Source organism: Chaetodon auriga, chromosome 16, assembly GCF_051107435.1.
Source record: "Chaetodon auriga isolate fChaAug3 chromosome 16, fChaAug3.hap1, whole genome shotgun sequence".
Lineage (NCBI taxonomy): Eukaryota > Metazoa > Chordata > Actinopteri > Chaetodontiformes > Chaetodontidae > Chaetodon > Chaetodon auriga.
The window spans coordinates 6,108,173-6,127,377 of record NC_135089.1 but is presented as its reverse complement, the minus strand read 5'-3'; the positions used below and the strand labels follow the sequence as shown (position 1 = coordinate 6,127,377).

Genomic DNA, 19,205 nt, shown 5'->3' with positions numbered 1-19,205 from the left:
GCTCATGATCGGACAGCATCAGCCCAGTGAATGTCAAGTCAAAACTAATAGCATACTAAGACTTCCGGCGTTGACGATATTCAAAATAAAGACTTTGAAATAACGGTTGACAGCAAACTTAAACTAGAGAAGGGATGTCTGCATTGGGGTATCCGTGTGATTGTCGCTTGCAGAAGAGAGGAATTCATGTCGCCAGGATTTTTCTTCTTTGAATGTGTCGTTTAGTCTGCCTTATGACTCGACTCACTCCGATACACTAGGTGGCGGTATAGACCTGTTATGTCGGTTTGCATATCCGTCAATAAAAAGAAGAAAAAGTCTGCTTGAGCGTCACATCAGTACCAAGCGGGAAGGAGCGGGCTGGTGGAGAGGCGGTTTGAGCAGCTGACTACTTTTCTTCTATTATTTAGCTAGCAAGCAGCTAGCGGGCTAGCTAAATAAGGAGCAACTGAAAAGCGTGAACATGCCGCGGGAAATTATAACGCTTCAGCTTGGACAGTGTGGAAATCAAAGTATGTGAAAGACGAAGTTATTGTTGACAGTGCTGTCCCTCTGCTCATACGGAACCCTTAAAACGATTGGCAACATTAAGTTAGCTAGCTAAGATGGTCTGTCAAGCTTACTGCTGTGCTACGACGTTAGCTAAGTGCTACTATCAAATGTAGTTAAAATACAGCAAACAGCGACAGGTTAGGTTAGCTTAGCTGACTTGTGACTGTTGTGGTCCCAACATAGCATATGCAGCCTAATAGAAATTAACGTTAGCTAACGTTACCCGTGTCCTGTCATTCAGATAACGCTGCTGTGTATCGTAGTTGACGTGTTTACTGTTTGTTTAATAACGCTGAGCTTGTAATGTCACACACGGCTGATTAACCCGACCTAACGTGAACGTTTTGCTCACCCGCTCCTCTCTGTTTGCAGTCGGTTTTGAGTTTTGGAAGCAGCTGTGTGCGGAGCACGGCATCAGTCCAGAGGGGATCGTAGAGGAGTTTGCCACTGAAGGGACCGACAGAAAGGATGTGTTCTTCTATCAGGTAACTGGCTGCTTCACTTCACTGCTTCTCTCACTCCATGAGCTGCAAAAGGCCAATATTTTCAGCACATGATATTTACAATGCATGTTCAGGCTTAATCGGGTGACGCTTGTGTGTAGCTGAAGTGCAACAACATTATCTGCCACTAGGTGGAGTGGTTGTAGCGTAAACTGGAGTAACTCAGATCCTGCATCAACCTGCAGCCAACTAACCCCCTCTTGTTCTTAAAACCCCACAGGCTGATGACGAGCACTACATCCCCCGGGCAGTGCTCCTGGATCTGGAGCCCAGGGTGATTCACTCCATCCTCAACTCTCCTTACGCAAACCTGTACAACCCAGAGAACATCTACCTCTCCGAGCACGGTGGAGGCGCTGGGAACAACTGGGCCAGTGGATACTCGCAGGTGATCAGAGAAAATTGCATTCTCTAAACCCGTGCCTTTAATACCAGATAAAGAAAAAAAATGTAATGCATCTAAAATTCTGCTCCCGCTTTTTTTCCTCCTCTAGGGCAAAAAAATCCAAGAAGACATCTTTGACATCATTGACCGGGAGGCAGATGGCAGCGACAGTCTGGAGGCAAGTGTGCCATTTATCACATACCGACTGTCCCTGGGGCTGGGAGTGATCGGGGCTGTGGCTGTGTGGAATTTTAAAAACAGATTTAAAAGTAATGTGATATTGCTGTGCGTAGAAATATTACATAGTGTAATCAACCTACCCTCACATGCTGCTCAAGAGCCGCTTGCAACTGGAGCCTGAACCTCAGACATGCAAGAAAATGTCAAAGACATTAGCTGTTTGTAGTTAAAGTCAGATTAAATCTAAATTATGAGACAGCAGGCCCCTGGACACAGACACATAAAAGCCCCTCACCAGATTGAGACTGAAAGAGACACAAAACGACCATACTTTGTCTTTTTGTGGTCGTTTTGTGTATCTTTTTGATGTCTTTGTGTCTCATAGTCATTTTGGGTCTCTTTGTGGTCTTTTTGTGGTTGTTCTTGTCTCTTTGTGATCATTTTGGGTCTTTTGGTGTTTTTTTTTTTTTGTGCCTCTTTCAGTGACATAATGCAGGCGAAGCTCAGGTGGCCTCTGAGCCTGTGCTGTTAGACCCAATCAGTAATCCATCCACAGTCTGAATACTATCAGGGAATACTTTGATTGTCCTCCAGTGTGACTTTCAGTCAGGCTCTTGAATCTTTGTTGTGGTAAAAAGCATCCAGAAATGAGTGACTTGATTGGGCCAGTGTCTGTCATCTTAAGACTAGCAAAGCCCCAGCCGTGCTTCTCTATTATTTTTAGCCTCTTTCTTTCGGTGAACTTTTTTCAGCTACCAGCCTCCCATGAAATAACACTCGCATTTCCCCTCTAAGGTCTGCAATTTCTGTAACTCATTCACATTATGACCCCACATTATTATTTAGTGTGTGCACTCATGTGTGCGTTGGATAGGAAGGTGGGCCGAGCCGTGAGCATGTGTATGTTGGCAGGGTGTGGCGTGTAGAATGTCTGGTGATAATAGCCGGGCGAGCGTAGAAGGCAGGTATTACAGGGCTGTCTTGGGGGGTGAGGGAGCCTATTTGTGAGGTGGGGCTGCAATCCCATTTATATAACTGCCTAGGAAGAGAGGCATTTGCTCACCCACACACATCCAGCTTTCTGCATCAGTAGAGTTTACAGTAAGCTTTTTACACACGTGGCACACGCTGCAGCTCTAAATTAGAGCTGCGTGGAATAAGTAACCCTTTGTCTTTGCAGGGATTTGTCCTGTGTCATTCCATTGCTGGGGGGACGGGCTCGGGACTGGGATCCTATCTGCTGGAGAAGCTCAATGACAGGTCCACAAACACACATGCAGCTTGTTGGGATCTTTTGCTTTGCCAAACATTTTCACTCAACGGTTGTCGTGTTTTCTGATCTCCAGGTACCCAAAGAAGCTGGTGCAGACTTACTCGGTTTTCCCAAACCAGGATGAGATGAGTGACGTGGTCGTTCAGCCGTACAACTCGCTGCTCACGCTGAAGAGGCTCACCCAGAACGCAGACTGCGTGGTGAGCAGCAGCACTCGTGAACGCATGTTGATTCATCCTCACAACGCAGCCGTGGCTCTAAACAACCTCACAAGATGGCATAAAAATGACCCCGCTGGTAACTGTGGCCCGTGTACAAACCCAAGTCAAAATACAACATGGCAGCTAAACTGTTCCACTATCAGCGAGCTGGAAACAAAATCATTTTTACTAAAAAAGCAATCAGTCAAAGTTCCATAAAATTGTGCTGTGATGTCAGACTGTTAAATAAATTTGGCCTTATGTGCTCTGACGTAAATGGCAGGGATCAAAACGCAGCAAGTCAATGCTAGAACACATGTCAAACTGTGTTCAGACATCAAAGAGATGTGGAACTCGTACATGAATAAAATTTGATTAAGTCTCACAGGCCTGTTACACCCTGCACTCACAGCGCCATGACAGACTGGGTTTTGTCAACGGAAATCCACACTGCGCTGGCCCGGCTGTGGCTGCGCTTAATGTTGTCTTTAAGTGATTAAAGGAAACTCATAATCACAAATATGAAGACAGAAATTGTTACTTCTCCCCCGAAGTGTGTGTGGACTGCCCAGTTGTCACTTGTTTTAAATGAACTGATGTCTCGCGTTAAGCTTTGAAAGTCGTCTTTATCCTCAACACTTTGGCCTAATTTGTAAAACTATGCAACGCGTAGTTTAACGTCTTTATACTGTCGGCTCTTTTGTTGAAAATCTCACTTTTTAGGCCGCGTCAGTGCTTGTTTAGCAGACTAATAAAGGAGCAAACTGCAGTGCCAGCATCGAGGCATTGCAAATCGAACTTAATAAACCTCTGTCTTAAATTGGTGATTGTATTAGTCTGAGATGCTCTGACAGTCTAATGGTGTTTCCTCTATAATACCTACTTCCTCCAGGATCTTGCGCAAGGCCCTCATGTTGATTAAATTAGCCAGAGGGCTAATAGAATCTGCCCAAGAACTGGTGCCCCTGTTGCAGCTGTACAGTGTGTCTTTTATGTTCAGCCCTCCTAACAACAGCACACTGTGCTGCTCCTTAAGAGGTTCCTTGAGTGCGTCATGACTCCGATGCCCTCGCACTCTTCCTGTGTATTGACTTTCACTGTGTTGTCATGCTGGAGGAAACCTCTTTTCTGTTTTCTCTTCATTTGTCTAATAACTGTCTGTGTGTGTGTTGTTTATCAGGTGGTGTTGGATAACACGGCTCTAAATCGCATCGCCACAGACAGGCTGCATATCCAGAATCCCTCGTTCTCCCAGATCAATCAGCTGGTGAGTGAGAGGCATCACTCAGCTAAAGCCTCAGCTCCTCCTGTTGTTTTCTCGGGTCGTCAGTCAGCAGGTTTTCGCTGACTGTACTCCTGCAGGGCCAAATGTCGAGACAGACGGTGCGAGACACGCGTCGCTCGCTACAAAAATTACAAGATTCACAAACGAGTTTGGCGAGTCAGTTGCACGTCAAACTGGATTTCAGTTTTCTTAGTGTTACGCAAGGTTGCACGCACCGGTGACACGATGTGTCATCTAGCTTGACAGGAGCCACACTTAGAGATTTTTGATTTAGGAATTTATACGCAAGACAGTTGAGCAAGACTAATAGAAGACCTGCGCCACTTGTAAGGCTGTCGTAATTATGCTAAATACAGGTTGTCTCATACAGCCACAGTCTGTCAGTGTTAGCTAGGTGGAGAACAGGCTTCCAGTTTAATAATCAGCACAGAGAGCAGAAGACTCTGCTCACCAGTTCATGTCCTGCTGTTTGTGTTTCATGACGACATGGTAGTCTGACAGCTGGCGAGCCAGCGTTGAATCTGCACACTTTTCAGCCGAGCACCATTGCTACACCTCCCGTAACCAGATAATACTTTGTCAACAAACAGCATGGAGAGCTCAGCGCAGTGTGCAGAGTCTTTTTTTTAACCGTCCCTCTCAAAGATGGGACGGTTAAATTCACTATGAGATAGCCAGAGCCAGCGAGACACCTGGAGTCAGGACTCATGTGACAGCTGTCATTGGTCATCACAGTCCTGTAAATTGTGACGTGGACAGTTACATTATTTGTGCACCTGACTTAAGATGGCTAGATCTAAAATGAGGCTCTGTGTCTAACTGAACCTTCATGCATGCAGGTTTCCACCATCATGTCTGCCAGCACAACCACTCTGCGCTACCCCGGCTACATGAACAACGACCTTATTGGCCTGATTGCGTCCCTCATCCCCACCCCCCGCCTCCACTTCCTCATGACTGGATACACACCGCTTACTACGGACCAGTCGGTGAGTTCAGACCAGTGGGTGAAATAAAGTGAAAATTTCAGTCGGGAGAAGGTCGTCTGCTCAGGTGAAACAGTGCAGCTTGTGTTCATGTTCACCCAGCGTCAGTGGATTGAAGTCTTCTTCACGTTCAGTGTCCCTAAAATGCTGACTCTGAATCAGTAAACGCACTGTGTCTCAGGTTGCTAGTGTGAGGAAAACCACAGTGCTGGATGTGATGAGGAGGCTTCTGCAACCCAAGAACGTGATGGTGTCCACAGGAAGAGAGAGGCAGCCGAGCCACTGCTACATCGCCATCCTCAACATCATCCAGGGAGAGGTCGACCCCACACAGGTGCGAGCGCAGAGCGTCTTTCTGCTTACCAATTGTCTTATCGTGTTTGGCGAGTATTCAAACTTGTCTCGACTGACGCTGCTGTAGGTGCACAAAAGCCTCCAAAGGATCCGGGAGCGTAAACTTGCCAGCTTCATCCCCTGGGGTCCCGCCAGCATCCAGGTGGCTTTGTCCAGGAAGTCCCCGTACCTGCCCTCGGCCCACCGAGTCAGCGGCCTGATGATGGCCAACCACACCAGTATCTCCTCTGTAAGTGCTGCTCTCTGAGAGTCGCCTCAGTCTGCTCAGTCACATTCTCCTCCAGTCTGTGTTTATACAGCAGAGACCTGTGTCTGTTTGTTCCGAGTCAATATTTGAGGATATGCATTATCCGAAAGTGGAGCACAGCAGCAGTTTGAGGGAAAGTACACAAAAATTAGGTTTTGAGTCATCAGCATCCCAAATGAGACAATTCTTTGAAACCGTGGATGATTTTTTTTCCCCCCTTCTGCTGGTAATAGAACATGAGCTGTGATGTTGAGGGAAAATCCTCATGAAATTAATTAATCTGATAAAACTGAGGAAGCCTTTGCAGACAGTCATATTTCAATACCCAAGTCGAGCTTTCTTTCTTGTTATTCAGGTGTTAAATTTAAGTGGAAATTAGTCATCTGAGGAAGTGAAGTCATAGATTTCAGTTTCCTTTCTCATAACAGAGAAATTGAAACAGAGCGTGCAAGTTTCCAACTTTCAGGTTCTTTTTCTGAGAGTCACATTTAGTTTTGACGTCCCCACAGCTGTTCGAGCGGACGTGCCGGCAGTACGACAAGCTGCGTAAGCGCGAAGCCTTCCTGGAGCAGTTCCGCAAAGAGGACATATTCAAGGACAACTTTGACGAGCTGGACAACTCTCGCGAAGTGGTCCAGCAGCTGGTAGACGAGTACAGCGCAGCCACGCGGCCCGACTATATTTCCTGGGGAACACAAGAACAGTGACCGGACTTTTTGTCTTGTATCTCACCTTCAAACCAGTCAGCGTACATGCTTAGCTAGTTTAATCTAACCCAATTTATGTCCCCTGTTTCAAAACACTTTCTTCTACATACAGGTGCTCCAAAACTGACAGTTATTTGGCTATAGCTGCTTCTCTAAGAAAAATATTTATTGGCTTGTTATAGCATGTAATAGTACAGTGTTTGTGCCTCAAAGCTGAAAAGAGACTGAAGGATGAGTGTTAACGCCCACTGTTATATTAACCAAAAGGTAAAATGACAGTGTTTTCCTGGTCTGTGTCACTTCCTGGAGATTAAATACAGCAATCCTTACCTAATAGTCCAGTGAAGTGAAAGTAACAGCACTTCCTGCAAGGCTGCGCAGAAAACATCAATAAGTCTTGTACAAAACGATCTATAAATGTCTGTTGTTTTTTTCCTTTCTCCTACACTCAGCTGTCCCCCTCTGTAGCCTATTTTTTCAGCAGTGGAAGACAACCTGTTGCCTTGTTTTGGTCTATTTTTATACTGAGTACAGTACTTTAGTTCTTGTGCAGTTGAGTTACAGTAAAATCGTCCACCGCCGCCGACGTGATGGCCTTGAATAATGGAAGGAGGATTGACAGCGTGTTGCATGATGGTTAATGCAGGCTCTTGGATCCCAGACATTTCTGACATGGTGCTTTTTACTGTCTGCTACACGTCGCTCCTTTGTTTCCACTTCACATGGCCAGCTAGAAGTTGAAGTTGGGCTTGAGCCAAAAATGATGTAAAAATACCTGCCATAGACACCGCATTGACATTTTAACAGCATTTGTCTCCTGCACTAGAGAAAGTAACCGTTTGCACAGATGACACCTCGTTCTAACATCTCTATGCCTGTAAATATCCTTTAGAGAATGGCTGGTTCTCTGTGTTGTCTCAAAGGAATATACTGTTTCTTGTTGCTTTGCTTGTTGGACCTGTTTCAAATGATGAATAAACACATTTTCTATTATTCTGTATTTGCTTTTTGATATGTGAAGGTACACTTGGTAGGTTTTGTATAACGGCCGTTTAACTTCCCATTTGTCAAACCCTTCTCCAAAATGATAAAACACCCATTTTTTTTCCTCACCTGCAGCTTCTGTGTCCTGGTGGCCGTTCATCTAACTCGGTTAAGGCTCATTACCACAGGGGAACGTAAAGGCACTTAGCAACGCTTGCTCAACCAGCTATTGTTTTTAACCAGAAAAGCTTCGGGGGAGGTCAGGCTCTCAGCTCTGCTGCTGGCGCCAAACTTCAGACTTTTATAAAATGTGCCTGGTTGAAAACAATAGTCTTAGACGGCTTCACTACTCAAGGCACAAGAAAGCCCATTTTCTGATAATGAAACAAAGGAAATGAGCTCTGAGGCTGGACAACGGTACGAGAGTCTAAATATGGTAAAATGGTGCTGTTTTTATTAATTACATACAGTATTTATAGTCTTTATTGCACTTTCAAGTTAGTTAAAAACAAACAATAGTGCAATTAACTATACACACATTACATAAAAAGGTACCATGCAGCATACAAACAAGCTTAATACAAAGCAACAACATCCGCGGTTTGATTTTTCTTTTTTTTTTCTTTTCATACATGTAGCTCGGAGCTGCCTGCAGCTGCAGTAGAAAAAGCAACGACCTGCTTCTGAGCAGGAGACGGGGCTGACTGTGCAATGACTCGTCAAGGCCTTTCATGGTGAGAGGATTTAAGTCTTGAGGCTGGTTATTGCATGGGGTTGTGCAGCAGACAGTACTCTAAACTTATATTTACAAAGCCTATCTATGGTCTCGGATTCCTAAAGGTCTACTACATTAACATAAGGTGTACAACCGGATGTCTTCATATTTGTCTGACATTCAAGTTTTAAGAAAAATGGGTAAATGTGACAACAGTCAAATATAAATCAGGGGATCTGTCTGCTTTGGGATAATTTCTTCTTATAAAAGCTTATTTAAAAAAAAAAAACAAAAAACACATCTTTGGTCCATGCTCAAACCCATGACTTGGCAAAACTTTGGCTTCACAAGAAAAGTCAAACAGTGGACACAATGGAGGAGCTACACAGGATTTACACATGTGAACTGCTTTAAGGTGCAGAACCAAAAGCACTTATGGCTTCTGGTTCGCCTTATATCAAAACACATCTGGGTCTGCATTTAAGACATAGAGAACAGTAAAAAAAAAAAAAAGTAAAGTTTGCATAAATAATACTACAAAAACATCCATGGCCTGATTAAAAAGGTTTCTGTTTAAACAGCAGGGGACAGATTGGGATCTGCTTGGCCAATACGGTGTCTCTTCTTAAATGACACAGACTGGGGAGGTTTGTGTGAACTCTAAGTTTCTTTAGACACGCACACATTACGAAAATAACAATAATCAAACGGAGAAGCACCTGTTATTTTCAGCAGAGTAGAGCTGCATTAGGGTGATAACTGACATAAGCGAAATTATCTAATCAGTCAAGTGTTAACCAAGTTTCGTGTCAAGGATTACAGCCAAGACAAGCAGCACAACAAAGGACGCATGAGAGCATTTGGTGGAAACATTGTAGAAACAGCTCCAAAATCCTTTGGTTTATGTGAAACACAATTAACTCAGATCCTGAATGTCATCCAGGAAATGGTTTTCTTGATCACGCATGCACACGCACGCACGCACGCACACACCCACCCACCCACACACACACAGACAATCCCATAGTAAGAGTCTATATGGCAGCCGAAGTGACTTAGATACAGAGTTCAACATCTGTTTCCAGTTCCAAGTTCACATGGCTCACTGCGTCAACAGTTCCAGGTAACGCAAGCCTGGCGGGGACCTTATCAAAACTGACTATCTCTGGTGAACATGTCAGCATAAGAGCACATGAGAGAGCGAGTGTGCGTGCATGAGTGTGTGTGTGTGTGAGAAAGAGAGAGAGACAACGACAGGGGTGTGTGTGTGTGTGTGTGTGTGTTACTGAATGTTCTCAACACTATTCCAGCAGTGCTTGAGGGACGGCTGCCTTCTAGGAAAAGCAGCACAAATATGGCACACGTAGAGAGAGTAGTGTTTTCACTCTGAGCCATACCTTCACGAGGACAGTACCACAGCTTATTGTTAGCATAAGTCCGAACTCTTTTGATGCCATCTCTCCCTGATGCAGCTCACGCCAATGTCTCACATTGTCAAGGGGGTGGGGGGTGGGGGGGGGTTGGGCTGAGGTGGGGGCTGCTGCCATGTAGGGTAACAGAGGTGGTTGCGTGACAGGATGGGGTGGAGGGTGTGTGACAGCTCATCAGCAACCGCATTGGTTTCTGTGGGTTTCTGGCCTCACTTGCAAAACAGAACCCCTTCCCTTCCCGTCCCCTCCCTTCCCCACCCCGCCTCCCTCCTCCTTCGGCCAGCTCCTTCAGCTGGAAAGCTCAGCAAGGGTTTATTTTCACGGATGGGGAGTGAAAACAGCGCTCTCTTTGTTTTGGCTGCCGTGCCGTTCCCAGTGGAGGAGGCGTGGTGTCCTGAGGACCGGGGCCGGGCCTCACAGGGGCCACGTGGAGGAGGGCGGTGGGGGTTGGGGGTGTCTGGGTGAGGGTCCCACTCAAACTGGGTGCGAGGGCAGCTCCAGGAGGGTGGGCGTCAGTGTGGAGGCCAGGTGATGGAATCCCACCTCTGTGCTTTCCGCTTTGGTGATGTCTGCATCTTCCCCTTTCCCTCGCTGGTGACGGATGGCACTGAAATACGCATTCATCAGCTGCATGATCTCAGTCAGCTGTGACAGAGAGAGAGAGGGAGAGAGAGACAGAAAGGTCAGATTGGTGGCAGTCTTAGTGTCTGTCTGGCACTGTCACAGGAGGGTGGAGAGGGATGATGTCATTCAGCTGCTAGAAAAACTGGATCCTCCAGAAGCCGAGGATGATGCTGTTTGGCAGATTCTGGAGACACACACACACACGCCTCGATCAGAAAAAGAGGCCTTACATGTGTGTGGATATTTCCTCACTTTGACATATTTTGCTCAGCAGCTGTTGCAGAAAAAAGGGAGGGCGCTGCGGAGGAGTTCATTCGTTCATCTGTCTCTCTGTTACCCCGACCTTGGTGGACATGACCACCAAACCACCGCGAGCCACCGTGACCATTACCCTTACTCTAGTGCTGCTAATGCTTGCCGAAACAGGTTGTTTGAGAACACTGACTACAGAGCTCCAACCTGCACCTACTCTTCAACTTTAACTGTAACCCTTGAATCAGCAGCTAATCTCGCCCTCACCCTTAACTCCAGGCCTAACCCATAATCACCCCCTGCAAAACGCTCTCCTTATTTTCCTGCCCAGTAGCTCAAAACCCTGCATGTTCATGTCAGAGCAATATGAGGCCTTAAGTTCATAAAAGAAGGAGCCTTTCTGGGTTGTACTTCAATTCGCCTGTGCGTCCAATAAATAAATAAAAGCCACTTTTGTGCCCCGTGAGAGATCACAGAGGGATTTTTTGTTCCGTGTGGGAAGATGCAAGCAAATCTACCCAGTGAAAGGCAAGATTTGTTCTCTACTGACAAAAAAAATGTCTGTTTGGAAGAACATCCATGTTTCTGAGAAACGTTGCCTAATATTTTAATCTAACCACTGCAATAAAACTCACCCCCAGTTGCCATTTAATGCCAGGAAGTTAGGCTTTTGGTGGTTAGCATCGGTTGGAGAGCAGGGGCAGGTTGTGTGCTCTCTATTTAGACCAAATTAATGAGTGTTTTTAAAAGTGGGTCAGAGTGCTGGAGGGAGGGGGGTATCATGAGCAGACAGCGTGCTTCTTTCACTTACTCTGCAGAACACTGCCTGGTGATAAGGCCTCTTGGCCCTGCGCTGTACACCACTGAATCCTGACTACAGTGAAGATAGACTGTGTCTGAGCTGGGAGGAGAAACAGCTCCAGTAATGAGAGCGTTTACTTCCTTTAACCCTCAGCCTGTACATGCTAACCACGCTAACCACTGTACCTTGGTGGTTTCAAACAGCAGATCCCGATCCCCAGCTGTGATCTTGAAGGTGTTGCTGTCAGATACGCCGTAGGAGCAGATCTGGCCATACGGGAAGGACTCCAGGGCCTCTGCCTCTCCCTGCCGATACAGAGACACTGATGTGGCAGCTACACCCAACCACAACTTCTGGGAAAAACTTCCTGTTGAACTCTGGAGGGAGGAAGAGGCAAACAGATGTCAGAACAGCTCACAGGCACCCCTTGAGTCCAAATGACTTAAGCAGTGAGGGTGCAAGCCTTTAAGTCTAACAACAAAACTAAAGGGTGAGTTCACAATACTCACAATATAAAAGTCCACTTCATAAAGAGTGCATCCAAAGCCCGACCACTGGCGTGCAATTGTGAGGTAGGCAGCCATACTGTCCCTGCGGCTGTAGCCGGCCAGACCTTTCCAACGCTCCAAGATGGATCCCATGACGGCCGCTGCCTCCTCCTTCAACCGGCTCCGCAGGCGCATGTCCTGCTCCACCTTTTGCTTGTGCGCTGCTGTAGCTGTGTGGCTCCACAGCGTCCCCGCCAGGAGGCCCGAGGGGAAGCGCTGCGTCGCGGGGCAGCCCTGGGCCGCCACCTGACAGGGAGGGAGGGCTTGGGGTGCAGAGAGGGACATGAGGACTCGGGCTTCTAGCATGTGACCTGGGAAAAGCTCATCCAGAGGCGGGCAGGGGGCATGCGTGCTGAAGTCACCCATCAGACACTGAAGCCTCAGTGCAGCTAAGGCCTGCAGGTCCTCTTCACAGGCTGGCAGCTGGCCACGCACCACCATCTCATGGCACTGCAGCGCAAAGGCCAAATCCAGGACAAACAGGGAGAGACCGAACAGGAGGAAACGAAGGTACAATTTGTCAGTAACAGCCTCATTCCTGCCATCAATCCCTTCTACCCCACCCTGTTTTATTTTGTCCCATAACTCTTTTATGGGAGTCCTCAGGAAAAATGTTCTAATGAAGCCAGTGCTGGCTGCCTTTTGCCCTCTCTGCACTGCAGCCAGTGCTCTTAGTCATGCTTTTTATGCACTGTGTTTTATTGCAATCACTGCATGTAAGACATTAATGATTGTTAAGTAAAAACAATAATCCAATGAAATACGAGGAATGAATCACCGCAGGACAATGAATTATATCTTATTATCGGCAATGAAACGGCCACTCATACCAAGGACACTCTCAAAGGAGGACTCTGCCCTTTGAGAAGCTATGTTCTGCCCCATTACCTGCTCAAAGAGGAGAAGATACTCAATGCTGTCCACTGATATGCTGTCAGCATCCAACAGGCAGTAGAGCTTGAAACACAGCCTCCATTGGGATTTCGATTCTGAATCTCTGGTGGAAAAGCTGCACAGAAGAGGCACAGAAAGGGTTAGAAAGCTGGGACGGAGAGCAAAGATACTAATATACGAATGGTACAGCACGAATCTCAAGCCTAGATGTTAAAATGTTACGAGCTATGGCCTCCTCAATGTGTCATATTGTCGTCTGGTGACTTGGCAGTTTGCTGAGTTTCATGTTTACCCTGTCACTCAGCACTGTGAGGGCATGGACGCCCACGCTTGTTAAAAGAAACACAGATCTCTTTTATTCCAGTCGGATGCCTTATCGTTCCATTCGAGACTTGTACAACCAAATGACATCAGCCTCACCTTGGCCGGCGTTGCTGACAGAAATAGTGACACAAGTCCAGTTTCCCAGCAGGGTGTCATGTTTGACCAACAAGACCAGACAAGGTCACCAGTTATCAAGGTTACTGGATAACGTTCAGCATGGGAGTCGAACTAGTGAAGATAAATATACGATCTGCCGCTCTGCTCACATTCATCTAACGAGTGACAAATAGCTCAGATTCCTGCCAGACTTAGACGAGGTGTTGATAGTGCGTCTGCCTGCTTGCTTTTATTGTGTCTGACTTCCTCATGGTGTCTGTCTGCTCTGTTTTACAGGGCGAAGACTGACATTTACTTTTCAAACCTGGTCAAGATGTCGGCGATCAGAGCGCTGCCCGTTACCGGCTGCTCCCACAGTGCATTCTGCTCGTACAGTGCAAACGTGTTTTTGCTCTCTTGTAGGCTGAGCTTCTCCTGCATCCTTCGAACCACCTGGCGAGGGGAAAGGGGACGTGGGTTGAAAAGGCAGACGGACGCACAAACAGTTTAGGAAAAATTAAGATCCCTGCGATCATCACGGCTTAGTAATATCAGTAGACTCCAGATTTAGGTTAGAACAGGAACATGTGACGAGCTGAAAGATTGAGAAAAGTTGTGCTACGAAGCACAAATGAGCCCAAACCTCATTGGCTGTAGTGTGTGAGCTGATGTAGAGCTGGCAGGATCCGGGGCCAGGATAGTGCACCGTGCACAGCATCTCCTGTCGGCTCATCAGCATCTGGATCTCCTCCCAGGATGGCACGCACTCCCGACACTTGGTCTTCTCCAGAGCTTCGCTGATGAATGACGCATAGTTATCCATCTCAGACTCAGGGCTCTGGCTCTGGATCCTGCAAGAAAGAGTGAGAGTGAGAGTGAGATGGGTGGATACGCGACGAGTGTGCCTGCGTGTGCAAGCACAATTAGAATCGCTATGTGTTTGCCAGCAAAATGAAAATGTTCAATACGTAAAAGGGAGAAGTTGTTAATGCTCCTGATGTTAACAGTGACTCAAAGTCTGAAAAGTGTTATGTTATGATTATGGACTTTGCGTCACCCTTTTGATTCAACCAAGGTCTTTATTTTCATTGGGCTGGCAATGCTCGAAAGTCAATGAGGCGAGGAATGACAAATGTTCTCACTTTAGCTCTTAGGGACTTAAAAGGCTCAACATCCCTCAATCCTTCAAAGAAAAGGAAAACGGCAAAGAAAACATGTTTGACTTTGGGTAGTGCACGAAACAGGAAAAGGTGTTTCCGCTCCTGTGAATCGGAGTGACCTGCCACTTCCTCCCAGCGGAGCGTCCAGGAGTGGTAGGTGAGTGTGAGTGTGTGTGTGTGTGTGTGTGTGTGTGTCAGCTGTTGTTCTAGAAGGGGGGGCACAAAGGCAGCAGACAACACTCCAACTGGAGCTTCAAGTCTCACACACTCCACACGGCGGAGTGTGAAAGGTGTGAAATACAACCTGATGGAGTTATGAGCTCAGCCCTGTGTAAACACAGAGGGAAAAATAGGAAGGAAACAATTATACTGAGATGTTCGTCCCAAAATACACAAAACAGAGGACAGAGAGAGGCGAACAAGAGGGCCTCAAACATTCTGCCAGACGGAGAGAGGCCCTCTCATTCCCTCCGATGTCTCACTCTCTCATAACTATATGGCCACAGGGTGGGATTTGTCCTGCTGAAACATAATTAGGAATGTTCCACTAAGTCTGTGTGATCCATCCTATACTCTCCTCTCTTCACCCCTCTCTGCTCTTTCCTCCTTCGTTGCCCCCTCCTCCTCCTCTGCTGCTGCTTTCTTTCTCCTGGCCTATTCTCTCTGACAGCAGACATTCCCCGGGGGTTTCTCAGGGCACTGGGGGAGTGGAGGAGGGTTTCTGGGCCCACTGCCCAGCTCCAGTCTTAGCTCTGCCCAGCTGCAGCCTCAGCACTGATCCACAGAGTGAGAGAGTGCGTGAGAGTGGCGGCAAGACATATCAAAACACACAGCCAGCGAGTTCCACAGCGTTATTATGAATCGCCGTTGCATGCAACTGTTCCATTAGCTAGGGGGTGATTCCCAGCACAGACATATAGATAGAAAACTGTAGCGGTTTGATGGCATGGCGTTAGAGAGAAAATCTAGAGCAGGAGATTAGCACTGCTAATAACTTAGATTAGCATGCTTGACAGAGGGGCTAATTCAGACCTGCAAATCCAGCCTTAAAACACTGGATCTGTCTGGGGGAACACGCTAACAATGTGAAGGCATATCACGCTACTATATCTAAACTGGTGGTCAACGGTGCTGGCGCCTGCTTTCTGTCCACTGTCTAGACCTGATGTTGTCCCTGCTACTGCACACACTCCTGGTTCACCTTCACCGTCCAGCATTCAACCTGTTCTCCCTCACACACTCCCTCATAACCGACACCTGACGCCTGGTCTGATGCTCCATTCTTATGGGACCGGGATGGCATCTTCATGAATATAAAATAGACACTGCAATATTACTGCCAACTAACAATCATGGTTTTGTATTACATTATTACAGTATTAAACTGTTAACATAGATAGATTTGCTGTGTTTTCCGCCATCTTCCATGAGTCATGTTTCCCATTGGGATAAATCAGAGTGAGCAGAAACAAGTTGAAAAAAAAAAAAAACATTTTCCATTTGTAATTACAAGTAGGAGATGATGTAAACAGCTTTCTTAAGTCTGCAGGATTTATTTTTGCAAAATTCAATATGAATAATCTAACCAAATTTTACACTTAAAAACATTAATTTCAACCGTATCACCTCTTCAACCCTTCGTTTGCAACTCACCGCTTGAGGTGGAAGCGCAGGTACTTGAGCACGGTGGGCCCAGGCAGGAAGGTGCAGCTCATGCAGGTGAGAAGCTGCCAGTAACGGAGGTGTGCGGCGGTGTACGGGGCAGGTGTGTAGCTGGTCTGCTTGACGAGCTGGCAGTAGACCTCGTCGCGGAGGGGCCGTAGGTCCAAGCAGGTCTGCAGCACGCCCTGGATGATGGGAACCGGCTCCCGCGCCGACTCCAGCTGCTGCAGGCAGTTGAAGAGCTTCACGGCCTCCTCACGCACCGAGCCGTAGCCTTTCCCACTGTGGTCTGAACAGAGGAGGAGCAATACTGCATTATAATTTTACATTCTTTTTGTTTTCAGGATCATCTGTATGATGCTAAGATTTTCTTATCTTTCTTATTGACATTTAAGCTGTAATTCAAAAATGCATTCGATATATTGTTCTTACTGTCGTTTTTTTAGCTCTTTGTTCCCCTGTTTGCACTTGCTTTAATTTAACAGCCAAGCCAAGAAAGGTCCTTCTTTTAGTGACCTGTTGCACTGTGCTAAGTGCTGCCTCTGAGCAATTCAAACAGCAGAGTAATCACGGAGATTACACTTCTCCTTTCCAATTAGCAATAAAGCCCTGCAACAGTAGTTACGGAAAATGGTCGTGAACTGTACATACACACAGGCTTGGGTGGTCACTTTCATTAGATAGCGTAGCATACATCATCAGGAATGTTATATACGAGCTTCAAGAGGAAAGACTCAGCCATCAGCACTGAGATCTGCACATATGATAGTTTCAGATGATCTGAATTTCAAGGACTTTATAGCCTGTACAAATTATGTTTACCATTATTATTATTTTTACCTGCAACTTGTGACGTGTACATGTTAACTACTTACATGTGTGCTCCAGGCTGCCGTAGGGGAAGGGCAGCAGAGGAGCATACAGGGGGCCCTGGGTGTACTTCAGGATGGGATTGTGCTGGTAGATGTGCTCCACGACCTCGGGGTGGAACTTATTCTCCTGAAGAGCACAAGTGGAAAAAAAAACAAAACAATTGTGACGATAACATCAGTAGACACAGTAAAGAGCGAACTTTCATGTGTCTTCAATATGTCTGCAGCCAACTTGGAAGCAAGTCATTGAAAGGTTGATTGAGTGTGTCTGTTTGCCTGTCAGGGGTGACCGGGGTCGATTTGACCAGGGTCATTATTCAGTTCTGGCAACTTTCAAAGCAGCGGGAAGGTCAAGTGATGACCCAGCAAACCACACAAGCATGACTGACACGTTATATTTTATCCACTGGTGTCAACGAGTTTAGTGTGCGAGTGTTTGTGTCTTTCGCTGCCTATGTGCAAAGATGCCTTCCAGCGGTACAGATGGCTTCCATGCTACTGCCCTCCAGCACCTGTTGCTCATTAGTAACGTTGCCACTGCTCTGGCTCTCTCCTGCCTCTGCAACCCCCCCCAACCCAGCTTCCCCCTCTGGCTACAAGACAAGCCCGCTTTCACCCCTCCTTAGTGGGGCAAAGTTGACACATTCTTCTGAAGTGTTTGGTGCACACTGGTGACAGGCTTGTCTGTTTGAAATGTGGCAATGAGATGCTGCTCTGTGGACCATGTGCAGCGGGATACAGCACAACATCCAGCATCCATAACGTTCACTTGCTTCACATACAGGGTTAGGTCCGCAGACTGTCTCTTACTCCCTTTGGTCTTCCCCTAACACATGCAGTAGTTTAACGTTTTGGAGAATACTCTTTTCTTTCTTGCCAAAAGCCAGATGAGTGATGATTGTGATGACTAACGCCACTCTAGAGTCAGCATAGTGGATATGCAGCTACAGCCGGCTAACTTATCTTAATGCTACCACAAAGACTGGAAACAGGGAAACAGCTCGCCTGGCTCTGTCCAAAGGTCACAATATCTGCCTACCAGACATTCAAAGCTCACTAATTAAAAAACAGAAAAACAACAATTTGCTGTTTAACAGAGGTTATGTACAAGACTATTTCTTGGCTAACTTCCTGAAGTCTCTGTTGGCTGCCTTGCAACTGATCTTGGCCAAGAAATAAACTTCCATAAAATGGTGAGTCGTCATTTTTACATTTCATTTGTCTACAGATTAAACAAACACAAGCAGCTATATGAGAAAAAACATTCAGGATTTTAGCTAGATTATCTGAACCACTTTGTTTGGACATAAAACTAAAACTGAGTGCACTCGAAACATAACTAATAATCCCACAGAGCACAAAAAAGATGCATTTGCGCAACTACTGTAAGTATAGTAGGTCAGGAGGAGGAGGAGGTGTGTGTTCACTGTGATGGATGTTTACAATGGACAGTTTAAGTAATAATTTTACAATTTGCTTTCATTTTCTCTTCCAAATAAGTTTGACTTGTAAGATTCTGTGATTGCTTGTACTTCTTGCTCCATCAAGATTTCACTACTTACACTCACTTGGTAAACACAGTGTTATTACAGACAGAAATGATAATCTGATCCAAGGGGTAATAAACCAGAATTATCTGTAATGTGTGGCAGATTTGAGATACAGCAGTTCACCCATCTAATCTCTTCTTCAGATCTTCCCTCCATTTTTCTCTCTTTCACACATGGCCTCTGGTTGTAGGTCCAAGGCTAGAGCTGCAATCCCCGCTCTCCCTTGTGTCTGCGGCTGGAACATGAATCTATGCTTTAAAGATAAGCGAGCTGGCCTGTTCACACAAAGCCTCTTCTGTTCATTCTCTCTTTGATTTTTGCAGCAGCAGTCCTAATCTCACACTCAAGAGGGAAAACACCTCGCCTATTTGAGAAAGTGTGTCTGTGTGCAAAGGTGAGGAAAAGAGAAAGCAAAAAGATAGAACAGGAGTGCAAGAGAGAAAAACTGAGGACAAGTCTTAAAGAGGAAAAAGCAAAACAATGAATGTGGACTACTTTAAAAGCAGGCCCCCTCTGTTCCTCCAGAATATAAACTTGGCCCCTCCTGGCGAAGCAGACAGGGGCAGACGGAGGCCAGCAGATTAACCACTTTCTTTGAGATTAGAGACTCTCGTTGGGAG

General features: G+C 46.3%; 2 protein-coding genes across 3 annotated transcripts in view; one reads left to right on the top strand and one right to left on the bottom strand.

Moving 5' to 3' along the window:
• Positions 1-329: 329 nt before the first annotated feature.
• Positions 330-7,665, top strand: tubg1 (tubulin, gamma 1). The gene is made up of 11 exons (XM_076753449.1): positions 330-512; positions 925-1,037; positions 1,276-1,443; positions 1,550-1,618; positions 2,801-2,880; positions 2,967-3,093; positions 4,274-4,360; positions 5,218-5,367; positions 5,546-5,698; positions 5,786-5,947; positions 6,475-7,665. Exons 1-11 carry the CDS (start codon positions 464-466, stop codon positions 6,670-6,672), a joined length of 1,356 nt encoding a protein of 451 aa, XP_076609564.1. The 5' UTR covers positions 330-463; the 3' UTR covers positions 6,673-7,665.
• A 423-nt stretch (positions 7,666-8,088) lies between these two features.
• The window catches only part of plekhh3 (pleckstrin homology, MyTH4 and FERM domain containing H3), a 31,869-nt gene continuing 20,752 nt past the window's right edge, over positions 8,089-19,205 (bottom strand). Inside the window, exons 6-13 of one of the 2 annotated variants that reach the window (XM_076753574.1) lie at positions 17,039-17,162; positions 16,155-16,452; positions 13,985-14,192; positions 13,667-13,794; positions 12,916-13,036; positions 11,989-12,477; positions 11,665-11,856; positions 8,089-10,446 (exon numbers count right to left, since the gene is read on the bottom strand). In XM_076753574.1, coding sequence (XP_076609689.1) covers positions 10,276-10,446; positions 11,665-11,856; positions 11,989-12,477; positions 12,916-13,036; positions 13,667-13,794; positions 13,985-14,192; positions 16,155-16,452; positions 17,039-17,162 — 1,731 coding nt within the window. In that variant the 3' untranslated portion in view covers positions 8,089-10,275. Of the gene's footprint in view, positions 10,447-11,664; positions 11,857-11,988; positions 12,478-12,915; positions 13,037-13,657; positions 13,795-13,984; positions 14,193-16,154; positions 16,453-17,038; positions 17,163-19,205 lie in introns of both variants that reach the window. The other variant, XM_076753573.1, reaches the window with a different exon arrangement.

What these genes read in the sequence shown, in the direction of transcription:
- tubg1 (XM_076753449.1), top strand. Translation starts at nt 464, where the DNA reads ATGCCGCGGGAAATTATAACGCTTCAGCTTGGACAGTGTGGAAATCAA. An exon ending in TGGACAGTGTGGAAATCAAA is followed by an intron (nt 513 to 924) that starts GTATGTGAAAGA and finishes CTCTGTTTGCAG; the next exon opens with TCGGTTTTGAGTTTTGGAAG. An exon ending in CTGGAGAAGCTCAATGACAG is followed by an intron (nt 2,881 to 2,966) that starts GTCCACAAACAC and finishes TCTGATCTCCAG; the next exon opens with GTACCCAAAGAAGCTGGTGC.